The sequence below is a fragment of the Octodon degus genome, unplaced genomic scaffold (assembly GCF_000260255.1).
Source record: "Octodon degus isolate 3935 unplaced genomic scaffold, OctDeg1.0 scaffold00078, whole genome shotgun sequence".
In the NCBI taxonomy this organism is placed as follows: domain Eukaryota; kingdom Metazoa; phylum Chordata; class Mammalia; order Rodentia; family Octodontidae; genus Octodon; species Octodon degus.
The window spans coordinates 8,460,072-8,475,589 of NW_004524654.1; the positions used below are offsets into that span (position 1 = coordinate 8,460,072).

General features: G+C 38.6%; 1 protein-coding gene and 1 non-coding gene across 3 annotated transcripts in view; one reads left to right on the forward strand and one right to left on the reverse strand.

Annotated features, from left to right (window-relative positions):
* The window catches only part of Rel (REL proto-oncogene, NF-kB subunit), a 43,593-nt gene extending 30,905 nt beyond the window's left edge, over positions 1-12,688 (reverse strand). Inside the window, exons 1-2 of one of the 2 annotated variants that reach the window (XM_023720865.1) lie at positions 12,618-12,688; positions 496-638 (exon numbers count right to left, since the gene is read on the reverse strand). In XM_023720865.1, coding sequence (XP_023576633.1) covers positions 496-588 — 93 coding nt within the window. In that variant the 5' untranslated portion in view covers positions 589-638; positions 12,618-12,688. Of the gene's footprint in view, positions 1-495; positions 639-12,436 lie in introns of both variants that reach the window. The other variant, XM_023720864.1, reaches the window with a different exon arrangement.
* Positions 4,764-4,870, forward strand: LOC111818061. The gene has a single exon (XR_002822131.1). It is a non-coding gene; the product is annotated as a U6 spliceosomal RNA (small nuclear RNA).
* Positions 12,689-15,518: the final 2,830 nt, after the last annotated feature.

Genomic DNA, 15,518 nt, shown 5'->3' on the forward strand with positions numbered 1-15,518 from the left:
AACCGGGGATTAAACTCAGGCCCTTGTGATTGCCAGGGAAGCACTTATTCATACTGAGCCATCTCCCTGGCCCCAGTTTAATAGCTTTAAATGATGTCAGTGACCCAGAGGATCAGTGACAGGCATTAAAGGTAAGGAAAAAAATCTTTTCCATAGGGCTGAGACTAAGAGATTATAAGAAGAACAATTCTGATTAAGTTTTCAAATCTATGTTTTAATTTAGACAATACTTTGTTAACTCTGTATGTAAGAATGTCTCTTCCTCATTACATGTCTTGTGTTCCATGGAAGGAATAATGATATAAAACTACTGATTATACTAAATAATGAGAATCCTGTACTTACATGAATACACACACATAACTCCAGCCAGGAAGATTAAGAAATTGTGATACTGCACATCTACCCAGTACAGATGAATTTTTAAAAAGAATAAAAGAAAAAGACTACAAACTGAGCTTAATAGGCTCTCTAGATACAGGCGAGCGCTGTTACCTGGATAGACGGGTATGTTCGGTTGTCCTCTGTGCTGTGCTCGCCTGGAATGCTGCCTGCTGATCGCCCTTCACACTTGTATCTAAAGCGCATTCCCCTCTGCCTGGGTTGTTCAACTATCTCTATATAGGGGTTATATCCACCTGCAAATTTAAAAAGGGAAGGGGGCAATGAGATTAGAATACCAATATAATTGAATTCGATACTTAAAAAAAAAAACACCTGAAGTTTGGAATGATTTTAGACTTATAGAAAAATTGTGATGACAGCACAGAGATTTCCTATATATTCTTCCTATTGTTTCATTTTATATTAGTACAGAATGTTTGCTATGATTCGCAAATCAGTACTTTGGTGTCCCTCTAGTTTTCCAACATTTTACAAAAATGTTCAAATTTTTTTAAAAGAATAGATCAGTGATAATCTATATACTCATTACCTAGCTTCAATAATTCTGCCAGATTTACTTTATCCATATATATATATAATATATATATGAATATTTTTTCCTGAAGTTTAATGTAAGTTGTAAAATACGTTATCTCTAGTTGCTACAGCACAATATCCTCAAAAAGGCCATCCAAAAATAAAAGCAACCCCTACACACAATGATTGCATGACACCCAAGGTATTAAAAGTCTGTTTCATATATATGCTAGCGTGTATTCAAATTCTCCCCATTATTTTTTCAATGCCATAAGGCTTGTTTTGTTTTTTCGCATACATTTTTAAATTTTATTTAATTTTATTTTTTTGCAGAACCAAGGATTGAAGTCAGGTCCTTGCACTTGCCAGGGAAGTGCTTATTCTACTGAGCCATCTCTCCAGCCCCTCTCATATATCTTATTAGTGTATAACCTTTTACAAAATATTGGGGTTCACTGGGAACTTTTTAAACAGCAAACTAAACACATGATTTTTTTCCTGACACTAACAAGATTTAAATATAATCAAGACTGGATAAGAGACCTCCTCAAGTTAAGCTCCTATGCAGTGTCAACATAAGTCATTCAAAGCACACTGAGTTATTAGTGCTTTACAGCTTAATACCTTCAGTTAATATATGTAAGAAGTTCTCAGGGGCTGGAAGTTCAATCCCTGGGCCTGCCATACCAGCCCCACCCCAGGGTGCACTGAGCTGGCAATTGAGACTGGGTGTGGTGGGACACGCCTATAATCCCAACTCTTCGGAGGCTGTGAACAGGTGGATCACCATGAGTCTGATCTAGTAGTGAGACCCTGAACACCCTGTAGTCCCTTCTCTAAAATACACACACACACAAAAAAAAAAAAAAAAGAAGAAGAAGAAGATGTTCTGAGATAACTACTTTAGAAATACACACTTTACACATAAGACCAAGCAGAAGGGTTTTCCCCAAGATTCCCCCACAAGGGTGAATAAGGTAATATTCAGAAATACAATATAGTCCAAAAGTGAGTAAAATGTACTTAACTGCTTGAATTACAAAAGACTCTTAGTGGATGAAAAGACCACTCACTGAAAATGAAAATGCATTTAAATCTTCACAGAAGCATATGTAAGTTTGGAAAGTAAAGGAAATAGACTCAATAGATTTTTTTTTTTAATGTAGCTGGTTGTTGCAGGGTCCCTCTATGCAGCTCAGATTTGTGGTTATTCTCCTGCTTTCAGCCTCCCCAGTGATGGGATTACAGGTGTGAGCCACCTCTGCCCACCCTGGGGAGTAGGGCTGGTGCGGCACATGGTGCCAGGGATCAAACCATGGTCCCTGTGCTTGCCTGAGATTGCCTAAGCAGGTGCTTTAGTCCGCTGAGCTATCCAACAGCCCCTCAACAGAATTTATTTTATTTTATTTTATTTGTATTTAGTACAGGGTCTATAGGGTCTCACTACACTTGTAGTGATCCTCCTGTTTACAGCCTTCCAACAGCTGGTATTAAAGAGGCACATGCCACCACGCCCAGTCACAACAGAATTTTTAATGACGGTCCTAAATTCAATCCATGATACCTCAAAAAATTTAAAAAAATAAAATAAAATAAACATTTTCTAAAATGTAACACAATGAAGCAAATAGAAGATAATTACTTTTTATAACACATACAATTCACAACATATACTCTCAAGTTGAATGCTTGATACACATAACTATATACACTTAAAATAATCAGGCTGAATGTAAGAAACGGGACCAAAAGAACATGCACTGTGTAATTCTGTTTATATGAAACTCCACAATACATAAAGCAAACTACAATGAAAGTGTATTACCAGCCACCCAAAACAGCATGGCATGGATGAGAAAGTTTGGGGAATGACACTTTTGTTTTGATCATGGTGATGATTTAGGTTATCTATGTATATTAAAGCTTAGCAAACTATATATTTGAAACATGTGTAATTTGTTACAAGTTGTACATCAATAAAGTTGTTTAAAATTTATGCATCTTTATTTCTTCTTATCCAAATCATGGAAACAAAAGTTCAGAAAATATACTCAACTGTGCAATGTATTTTTATTTCAGGGATAGGACGATGACTTTCATTTAAGAAAGAATAAAGCTTCTCTCAATTCATTTAGTGATGTCTTAATTCCAACAATTATAAATTCACTTCACGACTAAGGCTTATTGTTAGAATGCAACCAATCTGAGAGGTAACACAGTGGGCTTTATTAGTGCATTTTGAGAGAAGGCCTTCTGGATCCCACCCAACCTCTTCTTAACAGCAAGACCCTGGAAATGTTATTCAAATCTCGGTTTCCTCTGTAAAATGGGCACGATGATGATGGCAATAGCCCTAACACAGCATTGTGAGGATTAGATGCAGCATTACACGTGTTAAACTCTTACCAAGTGTGTTACATGTAGAACAGGAAATCAATAAACAACATGATTGTTTTGGACAATTTCTTGAAAAAAATATATCGTCATCAACATCACTATCATAGTTGCTACTCTATTTTTTTTAAACATTTATTTATTTATTTATTGTGTGTGGCCAGCTCAGCCCACCAGGGGTTGGGGCTTGCTGGCATGTGGTGCTGGGGGATCGAACCGTGGTCCCTGTGCTTTCCCAAGCTTATTCCAAGTAGGTGCTTTAGACCACTGAGCCATCTCGCCAGCTCACAATTGCTACTCTAAATGCCTTTATAGAATAATGAGACAAACACCACATATTACTGGATTATATGTGGGAGGAAAGCACTAACAAAATTCTGCAGAAAATGTGAGCAAGAGTCAGGAATGGTTAGTTATGTCAGAGGGGAGAAAAGAGGTAAAGAAAGCCATGAGGAAAGAAAAAATGAAAAAAAGGCATTTTAGGGAAGGGGCGGAATGCATCCACAGAAGGGCATACTTAAGAATCATCAGTGAAGTGGAGCACATTTCCACTTTTTTTTTTTACAGTAGGACAAAAGAAAACATTTTAATCAAAGAATATTACATTTAAACAACATTGATATCAATGATTGTCACAATTCTCAGACCAAAAAACGTATTATTAATACTCTATTCTGAAATTTGAGACTAGTCATTTTTAAGCAGTAATTTGAAAAAGGCCTGAAACAGATGAAATCATCTTTAATGTTCATATGTTAATAATATTAATAAACTAATTTAAGATTGATAGCAATTAAATTTAAACTTCAACCTAGGAATCTTTTTCCAAAAATGCAGTGAAGTGTAGAGAGAAGAGGGGACTTCCAAGAGAAGTGAACAGAGATTTCTACACACTCTTGAGTGTGCTTGGTGGGAAAACATCTTATTTAAGCTGCCCTTTTAACAAGGAGGAATGTCTGAGATACACATTTCCACTCTTAAAGAACCAAAAATCAGAGTACATGTAGTGCTAAGGATTTCCTTGTATGTGTGACAAGGAATCAATATTTTATTTATTTATTTTTATGTATTTAGTACAAGGTCTCACTACACAGATCAGACTCACAGTGATCCTCCTGTTTTCAGCCTCCCAAATGCTGGGATTACAGGCGCACATCACCACACAGTCTCATTCGCTCTCTCAGTGCACCCCAGGGGTGGGGGCAAGAGAGCATAGTACACTGAGGATCAAACTCTGGAATCAATATTTTAATGCAGGATAATCAGATTGGCATTAAGAATTCTGGTGGTAAACTAGGACTGGTGGTGCGTGCTTATAATCCCAGGACTCACAAGGGAGGCTAAGGCAGGTAGACTGCCATGAATTTGAGGCCAGCCTGTACTACATAAAGAGTTTAAGGCCAGCCTTAGCTATATAGCAAGACACTGTCTTTAAAAACAAACAAACAGTGCTCGCTTCGGCAGCACATATACTAAAATTGGAACGATACAGAATAGATTAGCATGGCCCCTGCGCAAGGATGACACGCAAATTCGTGAAGCGTTCCATATTTTTTTATAGGCTACTGGACTCTTTTAGAATATTTTGCTGAGTTTACACACCTATAATATTCAATAATGTAACTTAGAAATAATGGGGTATACCGATGAATGTCCATTTTGTATCTGTGTATTCAAAGAGGTTGGGATAGATATATAGTTGCATTCTCTTAATGAATAGAATGATTTGTTCTAATGGTGTTTGTGAATAGGATCACAAGTCCGCATCTTGTACAGCAATTAACCACTAAGAAGAATATATGCAGTGTATTATTTGTTGAAACTGTCCTTCCGATTTGATTTGAAACTGTCTCATTGCTATCTCTTTGTCAATAAAACTTTGAGAAAAAAACAAACAAACAAACAAACAAACAACAACAACAAAAAACCCACAAAGATTTATGGTGACAATAGATTATAAAGAGAGAAAGCAAGGTAATTAGTGTGGAGTAACACAATTCTCTCTTGTGTTTGAATCTATCACTTATTTGCTTTAAAAAACAAAAAGGGTCCAGGTAAAGTGGCACATGCCTGCCTGTAATCCCAGCTATTTGGGCAGCTGAAGCAGGAGAACTGCAAGTGTGAAGAGAGCTTGAGCAATCAAGCAAGACCCTATCTCAAAATATACTACACAAAGGCTGGGCGTGTGGGTCAGTGGTACAGCATTTGCCTAGCCTAGGTTCAACCTCCAGTACTGAGGGAGGAAGATGGTAGAGGAAATGGAGACAAAGGAGAGACAAAAATGGTATAGCTGAGGAAAGGGGCAACTTCAACAGGCTTCTAGGTAAAGGACTTCAATGGAAAAGTAGAAATCAAATACACAAAACAGAACGGATAAAATACTATCATAAGTGAAGCAAGAGGAAATAACAAGGTAACAGTAGGATAAGAGAAGACAAGTCTTATTATGGGTTCCATATTTCCATTAGCTATAAAAATCCACTCAACTATGCAAGCTAGAAGACCCTCAGAGCAGCAACAGGGCTGGGGGTGTAGCTCAGCAGTAAAGCATGCTCTTATGGAGGTTATTTCCAGCTGTCAAAATGTATACAATATCAGGGAAAATTAGACATCAATCTCATCAAGCTTGTAATACTTATTTCAACTACCAAAAAACAAGGCACGTGAATATTTCACAATTCACATATACTTGTTACTGCAATATTTTAAATGCACATTTCAATTTCCCATTTTAAATATCTCACATCTTGGGGCTGGGGAGATGGCTCAGTGGAATAAGCGCTTCCTTGGCAGGCGCAAGGGCCTGAGTTCCAGAAAAAAAAAAAAAAAACACCTCACATCTTTTTATAAACTTGTAAGAGTATTTAAGAAAATGTACACTTCTCTCTTAAAAGTTGTTAAAATCAATAGTATAAAAAAAAAACAAAACAGGATTTTTTCAGTGGCCATTTATGTGGTTAAACTAAAGGTCAAATAAATCCCTGCCCACTAATTATTTTAAAAAATGTCTTTGTAGGAAATTGATACAGAATGACATCATTATTGGTAAGTGGTTAACTCTTGGTTGGAGTATGAATAAAATGCTAGGCTCCTTGTGAGCATTAACAGTGAGCAGTCACTGTTTCACTGTTTACCTGATAGTGTGCTTATGAAGCGAGTCTCCTGGCAAAAGAATGGAAGAGCAATTGTTGAAGATCAAATGAAATATTTAAAAAGATTTTTAAAATAGTAAAAATGCAATAAATATTAGTTGTTACATTATATCATGTACTTTAAAATCCTAGAAACATTTTTGTTCTTGCAGAGGCTCTCAACTGGTAAAAAGTCTCACGAACAACCATGTAACAGAATTTACTACAACAATGTACACTTCTCTAGCTGGAAATAACCTCCTTTCTCATTTATTTGTGTTTACACCAACTATTTAAAGTGTGCAAGTGACTTGAAGGCAGCAATTGTGCTATTCATCAATGACTTCTACACAAGAGAGGGGCCAGGGAGATGGCTCAATGGAATAAGTGCTTCCCTAGCAAGCACAAGGGCATGAGCTCAAACCCTGGTTCCACCAAAAAAATAAAATAAAATAAATAAATAAGAGTAAGTAAATACTGTATCTAGATCCTCTGTGACTTATTCAGAAATTAAAGAACTATATTAATGATTAATTGGCTCTTTACTGGATTTCAGTATGACAGAAAAAACAGTAGGTACTAGAATTACTGCACTTTCATATTTCTTCATAACCCTTCATATTCTGATTTGTCTGCATCTATTATCTTAAAAAAACTTCCTAACTATAAATCATTTACTTCATGTAACAGCATAATATACCAGTTATTTCCTTCCTTCCTTCCTTCCTTCCTTCCTTCCTTCCTTCCTTCCTACTGTTTTGTAGTTCCAGTCTTCCTAAAAACAAAAAGTGGTGAAATGCACTTATATCTATGCAGAAAAAAGGTAAAATACAAACCAGGGAATTGTTAGGAAAAGGAATATTCAAACACCAATATTAATGAAAGTCATTACAATTTTAAAAAGACTGAAGTATCTTCAAAATTGGTTCTAAATAATTTGATCACTGTATTTTTCTTTAACTAATACTCTGCATAGCTAGGACAGATCTGTGTATTTTAACAGTCAAACGCTAATATAGACCAGAATAACATTTGAAATACAACCAAGATGTATACAGATATATTTATGATTTTATTTGTATGTAGGCAAAAAGAGTAGTTTTTTCTTATTTATTTATTTATTTATTTCCATAATTTTATTGAGAAACAAATAGCAATGAGACAGTTTCAAATCAAATCGATAGGACAGTTTCAATAATTAACACACTGCATACATTCTTCCTAGTGGTTAATTGCTGTACAAGATGCGGATGATATCCTATTTACAAACACTATTACAACAAATCTCTCTATTCATTAAGAGAATGTAACTATATATCTATCCTAACCATTTTGAATACACAGATACAAAATGGACATTCATCTGTATCCCCTTTTTTTGTTAAGTTCCATTATTTGAATATTATAGGTGTGTTAACTAAGAGTGGTTTTTAAAACATCATGCTTCTCAAATTTTTAAGATTAAAAAAGTATAAAATGGGGCAGGGGATATAGCTCAGTGGCATAAGTGCCTTCCTGGCAAGCGCAAAGTCCTGAGTTTGATCCCTGGTACCAAAAAAAAAAAAAAAGTATAAAATGGATCAATCAATAGAAACAGACACATTCCTTAAAATCTTATTCTTTGGGGCCAGGGAGATGGCTCAGTGGAATAAGCACTTCCCTGGCAAGCGCAAGGCCCTGAGTTCAATCCCTGGTTCCACCAAAAAAAAAAAAAAAAAAATCTTATTCTTAGAATTAGGAACCAGCATTTAGTGTACAATGAAAGAATGTTAACTATATATAGTAATTATTTTTTATTTAAAAACATTGTTTTGAGACAGGGCCTCACTATGCAGTTCAGCCTGGCTTTGAACTCATTGCTGGGCTTGAACTCAGAGTGATCCTCCTGCCTCAGCCTCCAAACTGTATCTATATCTCATTTGATCGTCTTAACTTTAATCTTCATAAAAACAGAACAGAAATTATCATCACATTTTATAGATAAAATTTTAGTTAAAATTATATGAAATATTGCAAAAAAAGAAATCACAAATGACATTAGTTGTTATGACAGCTGGGATCCCAGAGTGTCAAATTTGAAGAACAAGCATAAATCTGCTAGAGGCAAAATCCTGCAACATAAAATAAAAGAAGCGCAATTTAAGACAACAATGCATCTTAATATGGGTAACTGAATATTTAGATCTAGTGAAATCCCCAGACGAAAGGGATATACATCAAAACCATCTAGGCAGTTTTTCTAAATCATAGAACATGTTCCAACCTCATCAAAGATCTGAAGAGACACAGAACTCAAGGATACAGACACGTTTCTGAAAAGTCTTCCAAGTTAGTCTAACGCACTGCTGATTAAGAACTGTCCTAAAATGTGAAAAAGCAGAAACAATGATTTCTATGTCTAAACAAGCAACCCAGGGCTGGGGAGATAGCTCCATAGAATAAGTGCTTGCCTGGCAAGCACAAGGGCCTGAGTTCAATCCCCAGTTCTGAAATAAATAAATAAATAAATAAATAAACAAGCAACCCGAAGTTTAGGTCAGAGCATGGACTGGGCCATGGACAAAACAGGAGAAGCAATTCTGACTAGTGGTATCTTCTTTTTCTCTCACTCAAAAATGCAGGTCAGGAAAAATAAAAATGTTGGGATAACCTTTAATTGATGTAATTTATTTTAAAAACAAATAATTTACAAAGTAAACATTTTAACTATTGTCAGTAGTGTACTTCTTACCATACAGCAGGCAAATGATTGTCACACCAATGTGGTAAAACATCACAGCTGAAAAAACAAACAAGCATCACAGCTAGCTGAGAAGAGCTAACTAGAGTGTATCTCCCTTATAGAGATGCTGAGTAATACATTTTGCCTGAGACCCAAAGGGGCAAAGGAAGCTAATAATACACACTTTTCCACAAATTGTCTCTCTGTCACTTTGGAGAAAAAGAAAATAATATGTATTCTTTCGTATTCTAACCAGGCCTATCAAAGTTGATTTGATACATTTCAATAGGCTGACTTTCCACTGAGCAGGCATTAAGAATCCAGGTAACAGAATTTTCAGATGACTATTCAACTGACTTATGCTGCACAAAGTAAATTAAAAATGTAAAATATTTTGGAAACTGAGATTCCACTACCATCCAGGCAGAAGAAAATCAAGGCATAAAAAAGTTTTTATGGGTTAGGATGAAAAAGAAGAACAATGTTTAAAATCTGTCCTAGATTATATAGGAATTTAAATGAAAAATACATGTCAAGGCCAAATCATCTTCATTAAGATGGCCACACTTCAAAATAAAATTATAAGAGGTCCAGATAATATGAATTTCAAATAAACTTTTTTTAAAAGTGTAAAATATTCGGTGAATATTTGGGTCACGTGCCCACAAACACAATCATGTGTAGAGAACAGAGATGGGAGAAAGTTGGAACAGAAGAAAATTCTAAGTGCCTTAAATTGTATTTGAGAGAAATGCTAAACATGTTGTAAATGTTCCAATTTATGATAATCTGACTCCTACTCATTTTAGTCATTCTGTTAATTTTTTGACACCATGGTTAACTTTTTGATACCTAACATTTCTGAAATCACTTCACATATGCACACAGTCTCATACTTAGAAAAACAAGCCATCTCTTTAGTTATCCACTCCTAACTTCTAGCTCCATTATTAGAGCACACTGCATTGCACTTCCATCCATTTTTTCTTCTTTCTCAAGAGGAAAGAAAAATGGTTCTCATAAATTCACACTACAAAGAGCTGGCAAGCAATATGATTTACAAAACAATTCTTCATGTATTTCTCATGAGTGACTTAGCAACATAAATTACTTTTAAAAGTAAAATTTAAAACATATTTTATCCTAGACTTGTAACTACTGCCATGTGCCACAAAAGGATAATCTGATCTTTTTACTCAACAAAAAGTTTTAAATTAAGCTATTAAACATCTTAACATTAAACAGGATAGAACTATAAATATATAAAGGTAGTCACTTTCATTTTTGCGTTCCATAGGGGTTTGGGAATATTTTTCATCATTGTGCCTATCTAGAGTCAAGGTGTAGTATTTTTTTTTTTAAGGCAATTAAAAACTGTTTCATAGCTGGGTCATTAAATCTGAAGTACTAAATAATCTAATTGATCTGAACAAATCCAGAATCATTATATGAAGTCCCTATTTTCATGGATCTGATAAATGTTGCTCATGAAATGATAATCTGTGTTACTTTTATTTGACAGGCATTATTTATTTAACTACACATACCTATTTTCGCAGGACATTCAGAGAGAAACGAAACAGTCTTAAATGCTTAGTAATCAAAAAAGTAGGTTTTGAACTTTTAATACTACTATTAAGTATACCCGGATTCATTTTTTTGGCCTACCGGTTTTAAATAACTGAATTACACTTGCTATATTTTAAACAGCCCCATTTAATGGAACACAAGGGAAAAAAAAAGCAAACTAAAATAATAACTGCAATTTGCAGACCTTCAAAATTTTTCCATTTATTTTTCCCCTTCCTTTAAGGAATCATTCTTAACAAATACAGACTCACTAAACACTTAAATTGCATCAATTTTTAGTCACGTGGGTCTTTACAGTACCTATAAATTTTTAAGATTTTAAGTATTACATTCATGTAATGTAGCAATAAGAGCTAAACATCCAAGGTCAGATCTTCCTCTACTTCTAATTTTCGTCATGCCTTCCTTTCATACAAATTATTTCTGATAAAAAATAACCAAATGAGTAATGTTCATACTTTTAATCTAAACGTGCGCTGAATTTATGAGATTATCTGAAAGTCAGGAATTATGTAGATGGGTAAAGGGAAAGTTAAAATATTTTAAACTACATTTGTTTTCTCACATGAAAACCACAGACAAAAATGAAATCAAATGTCATGTGAAACACCGATTTCCTTTTCAGCCTACAGCAGTAGCTACGGCACTGTTCTGCTCAACCCTTTAAAGAGGTTCTTTATGCTTTCTACTTCCTCTTCTCTACTCAACATCAACCTGCTACCGACGATCACTAAGGAGGCAGCAGGGAGGATGCGGGTCAAGCATAAACAAGCCCCCTCGTCAGCCTCTTGGTACAAGCGTATAATGCACACCTAGAGCTCGCAGCCTGCACTAACGCGGCTCTCTCCGCCTGGAAAACGCCCCCCAGTCCAAACACCTCGCCAAACCTACTCAATTTGATTCGCCCGCGGAAGGCTCCCAGGCAGCCCCCACGCCAGGCTGTCTACGCGAGACTCCCCTCTCGCTCTGTAAACCCGTTTCCCCGCACAGCACAAGATCGACTATTTACCAACAGAAAATAATTATCTGAATTAAATGATAAAGTTGTTTTCATTCCTGCCCATTATTTTAAAGCACAGATCATATAAAATCTCCTTTACTGCAAACAAGAAAATTCGACATCTCTACTTGGTGAACTAGTAAAGCGTGCGCTTTTGTTCAAGGTGAAATGTATCTACTTTGTTTCCACTTAACACCTGTTAAGTATCACTGAGGACTTCTATAGTTGAGCCACATTTTGTACAACGCTCAGCACAAAAGCGATCCCTTACTGACCCCAGATGAAATTAAAATTTTAAGAGTGAGAGCTCATCCCAGGCCGAAAGGTTCCCCATTCTTGTCCCAAAATACGATGCCGCCGTTTCTATACAACTCAGCCTGTTAAGGACGAGAACTCTTCTTTCTCCCTTATTTATGTTACTACTCCTCGAATCCTAAAAATCGGGTTGCTCGGAATTTCTAAAGTTCCAGCTACTATCATGCGATCAGACTGCAGAGCGCCGCTTTGATTTCGCACCCAGGTTAACTTTACAAAAGGCTGACGATCTGCCAACGAGGTGGTCTGAAAGCAACAAGGCACCGAATCCCGAACTGAGCATCGAAACTCGGAGCAGCGAGACCCTCCGACCAGCCCGCTCCGCGTCTCGCCCGGCCCGGCGCCCGGCGCCCGCGGACTCACCCGAGGCCATGGCTGCTCTCTCCGCGCCGCCCAGCCCGCACCTCCGAGTCGGGCGCGAGGTCGCCGCCAGTCAGCCGTCCGTCAGGAGGCCAAGGGACCTCTGCCGGCAGGACCCCCAGTCCCGCTGACCACCCCCTGCCTCCTCCTCCTTCCCGCCCTCCTCTGGTTCTGCGGCTCGCACCTTCCCACCCCCTGAATTCTCGCGCTTCGGGTCACCGACGTTGCCCGTCCAGGGTACGGGAGCCAGCGGCAAGGACGGGGCGGGGCGAGAGCCTAGCGCTCCACGGGCCCAGAGGCGGGCAGCCCGGCGGCAGGGGGATTTCCCGCCGCTGACGTAGGCACCTCCCCACCGCCTCTCCCGGGGGCGGGGGCGGGGGGCGGAGCGTGAGGCGGAAGTCGCCGCGAGCGGCCTGAGGAGGCCCCGCCCCTCCCCGCCCCCTCCCCGTGCGCCCGGCGCCTGCGTCCTGGATCCTCAGCACGCTGCGGCCCAGGTGAAGGGCGCGCGAGCTGCGGGAGCTGAGGGCGCGGGGGCAGCCGCGAGGTGACGCTGCGAGCGTGAGAAGGCCGCTCGCGGGCCCCTGAGAAATCCCCCTCCTCCGGTTGTTCTGCCGAGCGTGACTTAAAGTTCAGGAGCCGGTGGGCGGGTGCGGTGACGTCGAGAGGGCCGGCCGCCCGGCAGCACCTGGAGGCGGGCCGGGCGGGGAGCGGGCCGGCCTCCCGGCTCGAGGGACGGCCCGGGGTTTTCGATAGGTGGTTCCCGCGCTTCCCGATTTCGCACATGCAAATCTCCGCCCCCGCGCGGGGGTGCAGCGGAGCGCGGGCGTCCCGGTGCGCTCGGAAGGGAAGTGCGGAAGCGACCTTCGCCTGGTTCGTTCGTGATTCGTGTATTTGCGTTCGGAGACCCCCGTAGTCTGAGTTTTTATAACTACATCGCGAAGCCTCGGTTAACTTTAAGCATTTCCTATACGAAAACCTTTAAAACTGAAAAGGTCTTCTCTGCGAGCCCTTTGCATCATCATTTATGCTGCGATTCTGAGAGCCACGAGGAAACCGGGAGCGGAGCGAGCATTTAGTGCGGTAAAGGTCCAGCATGACTGTGTCCTTCGTTTCCCAGGGCTTGTTTCAACTGCCCGTGATATGTAGATATCCGCGTTTATAGGTGAATTAATCGGGACTCGACGTTAAATGACAGGTCTTTATTTCAGAATAAGGAAAGAAAACTTTACTTGAACACAGGGTTGTCTGATTCCAGAGCTCCATGATTCTTTGCCGTTTAAGTGCCCAAAACAAGTACATTATTGAGAGTGCGGGCGATGGCGAGTCAGCCTGCCATGTAAGTGCCCAAAATCAGAGGAACCTTGTAAAATAATTAAAAATGACTCTGCCAGTAGCAAAATATATCCTACAAAATGTACATCGTTATATATATATATATATATATATATATATATATATATCTCAGTTGTATTAGATAAGCATTAAAAGCCTGCATACATCACAGATAATTCACTCAGTTCCTAAGGGGCGGGGTACGTATACTTACAAACCTATTTGTTACCCACCAACTATGTTTATCCCAAGGAAAAATAATAGGGAGTCAAGGAATAATAATATGCTTAAACTGCCACTGATTTTTTTTTTTTAAGGGTTTGTGGTAGGGGGAAACACCAACTGCCCGGCAAGCACAAGGTCCTGAGTTCGATTCCCAGTATAAAGAAAAAACACGTTCCTACACTAGGGGAAAAAATATTCATACTCTAGCTAATATGCAGCTAGTTGAGTTTTATGAAGAATAAGACAATATTCTTCAAGGGCATATAGTATTTGGTACTATTGATTTAACAAATAGTTACAAAATTGATTTAATAATAGTACCAAATCTACCCTTTGCCCTTCTAAATTCATATATATATATATGATATATGTATATCAATGTATATATGTACATATGTACATATCAATGTACATATATGTATATCAATGTACATATATATATGCTAGCTGAACACTGTAGTGAGTGGCCATTTGTCTTTATGATTCTATGTCCTATATGAAAGATACCAAACATTATTAGCAAATAAAACTTTAAAATACTATTAAAATATTACTTTATTGCTATAAGGAAAAAGCATGAGGGTAGAAAGTGAGGGAGATGGATGCTCTGAGGAAGTGCCTTTGCAGGTAGGTGAGTTAGCTTCCAAAGAAAGATTTAAGGGAAAGAGCATCCCAGCGTGGGGAAGGAGGGGAACAGCAAGCGGCAAGTCCTTAGATAGGGAAGAGCTTATTTGAGGAACTGAAGGAAGTTAAAAAGGTAAACAGGGATCAGATTGTGCAGGACCTCGTCATACCTTTTGCCATGATGCAAAAGGTAGACTTTATTTTAGTTGCACATGGGACACTTGGAAAATTTTAAGCACATAATTGATGTGTGAATACATTTTGAGATGTATTCTGGCTATTACTATAACCTGACAAGGGAAAAGAGTAAAGGTGGTCATTTAGGAGGCTCTTGCAGTAACCTAAGTGAAAAAGGAGGTTTGAATTTGTATTTTAGCAGAGGAGACGGTAGAAAGATCATGTTTAATGGATGTTTTGATGATGGACTTGGTGAAAAAAAGAAATATTCTTAGCAAGGAACAGTGGCACACATATATAATCCCAGCACTCTGGGAGGCTGAGGCAGGTTTGCAAGTTTGAGCCAAGCCTGGACAGTTTAGACAGTGTCTCCCAAAAGTGGGCTTGGAAGCAAGCATGATGACATATTCCTGTAACCCCAGCACGTGGGAGGCAGAGGCAGGAGGATTGCCCCAAGTGAATTCAAAGCCAGCATGAACTATAGGAAGACTCTGTCCCCAAAAACCCTGGTGGGGGGGCTGGAGCTGAGTATGTAGATCAGTGCAAAGGTCCTGTGTCCAATCTCTGATACCCTTTCCAAACAAGAGAAAGTGGTGATAAAAGCTGACTTGGAGCAGATTGAGAAGAGACTGATGGAAATGATGAGTATAAAGTACTTTTTGGAAGAATGTTAAAGGAAACAGAAATGGGACAATAGCTGGAAGAGAATGTCAATTTGTTTTTTTTT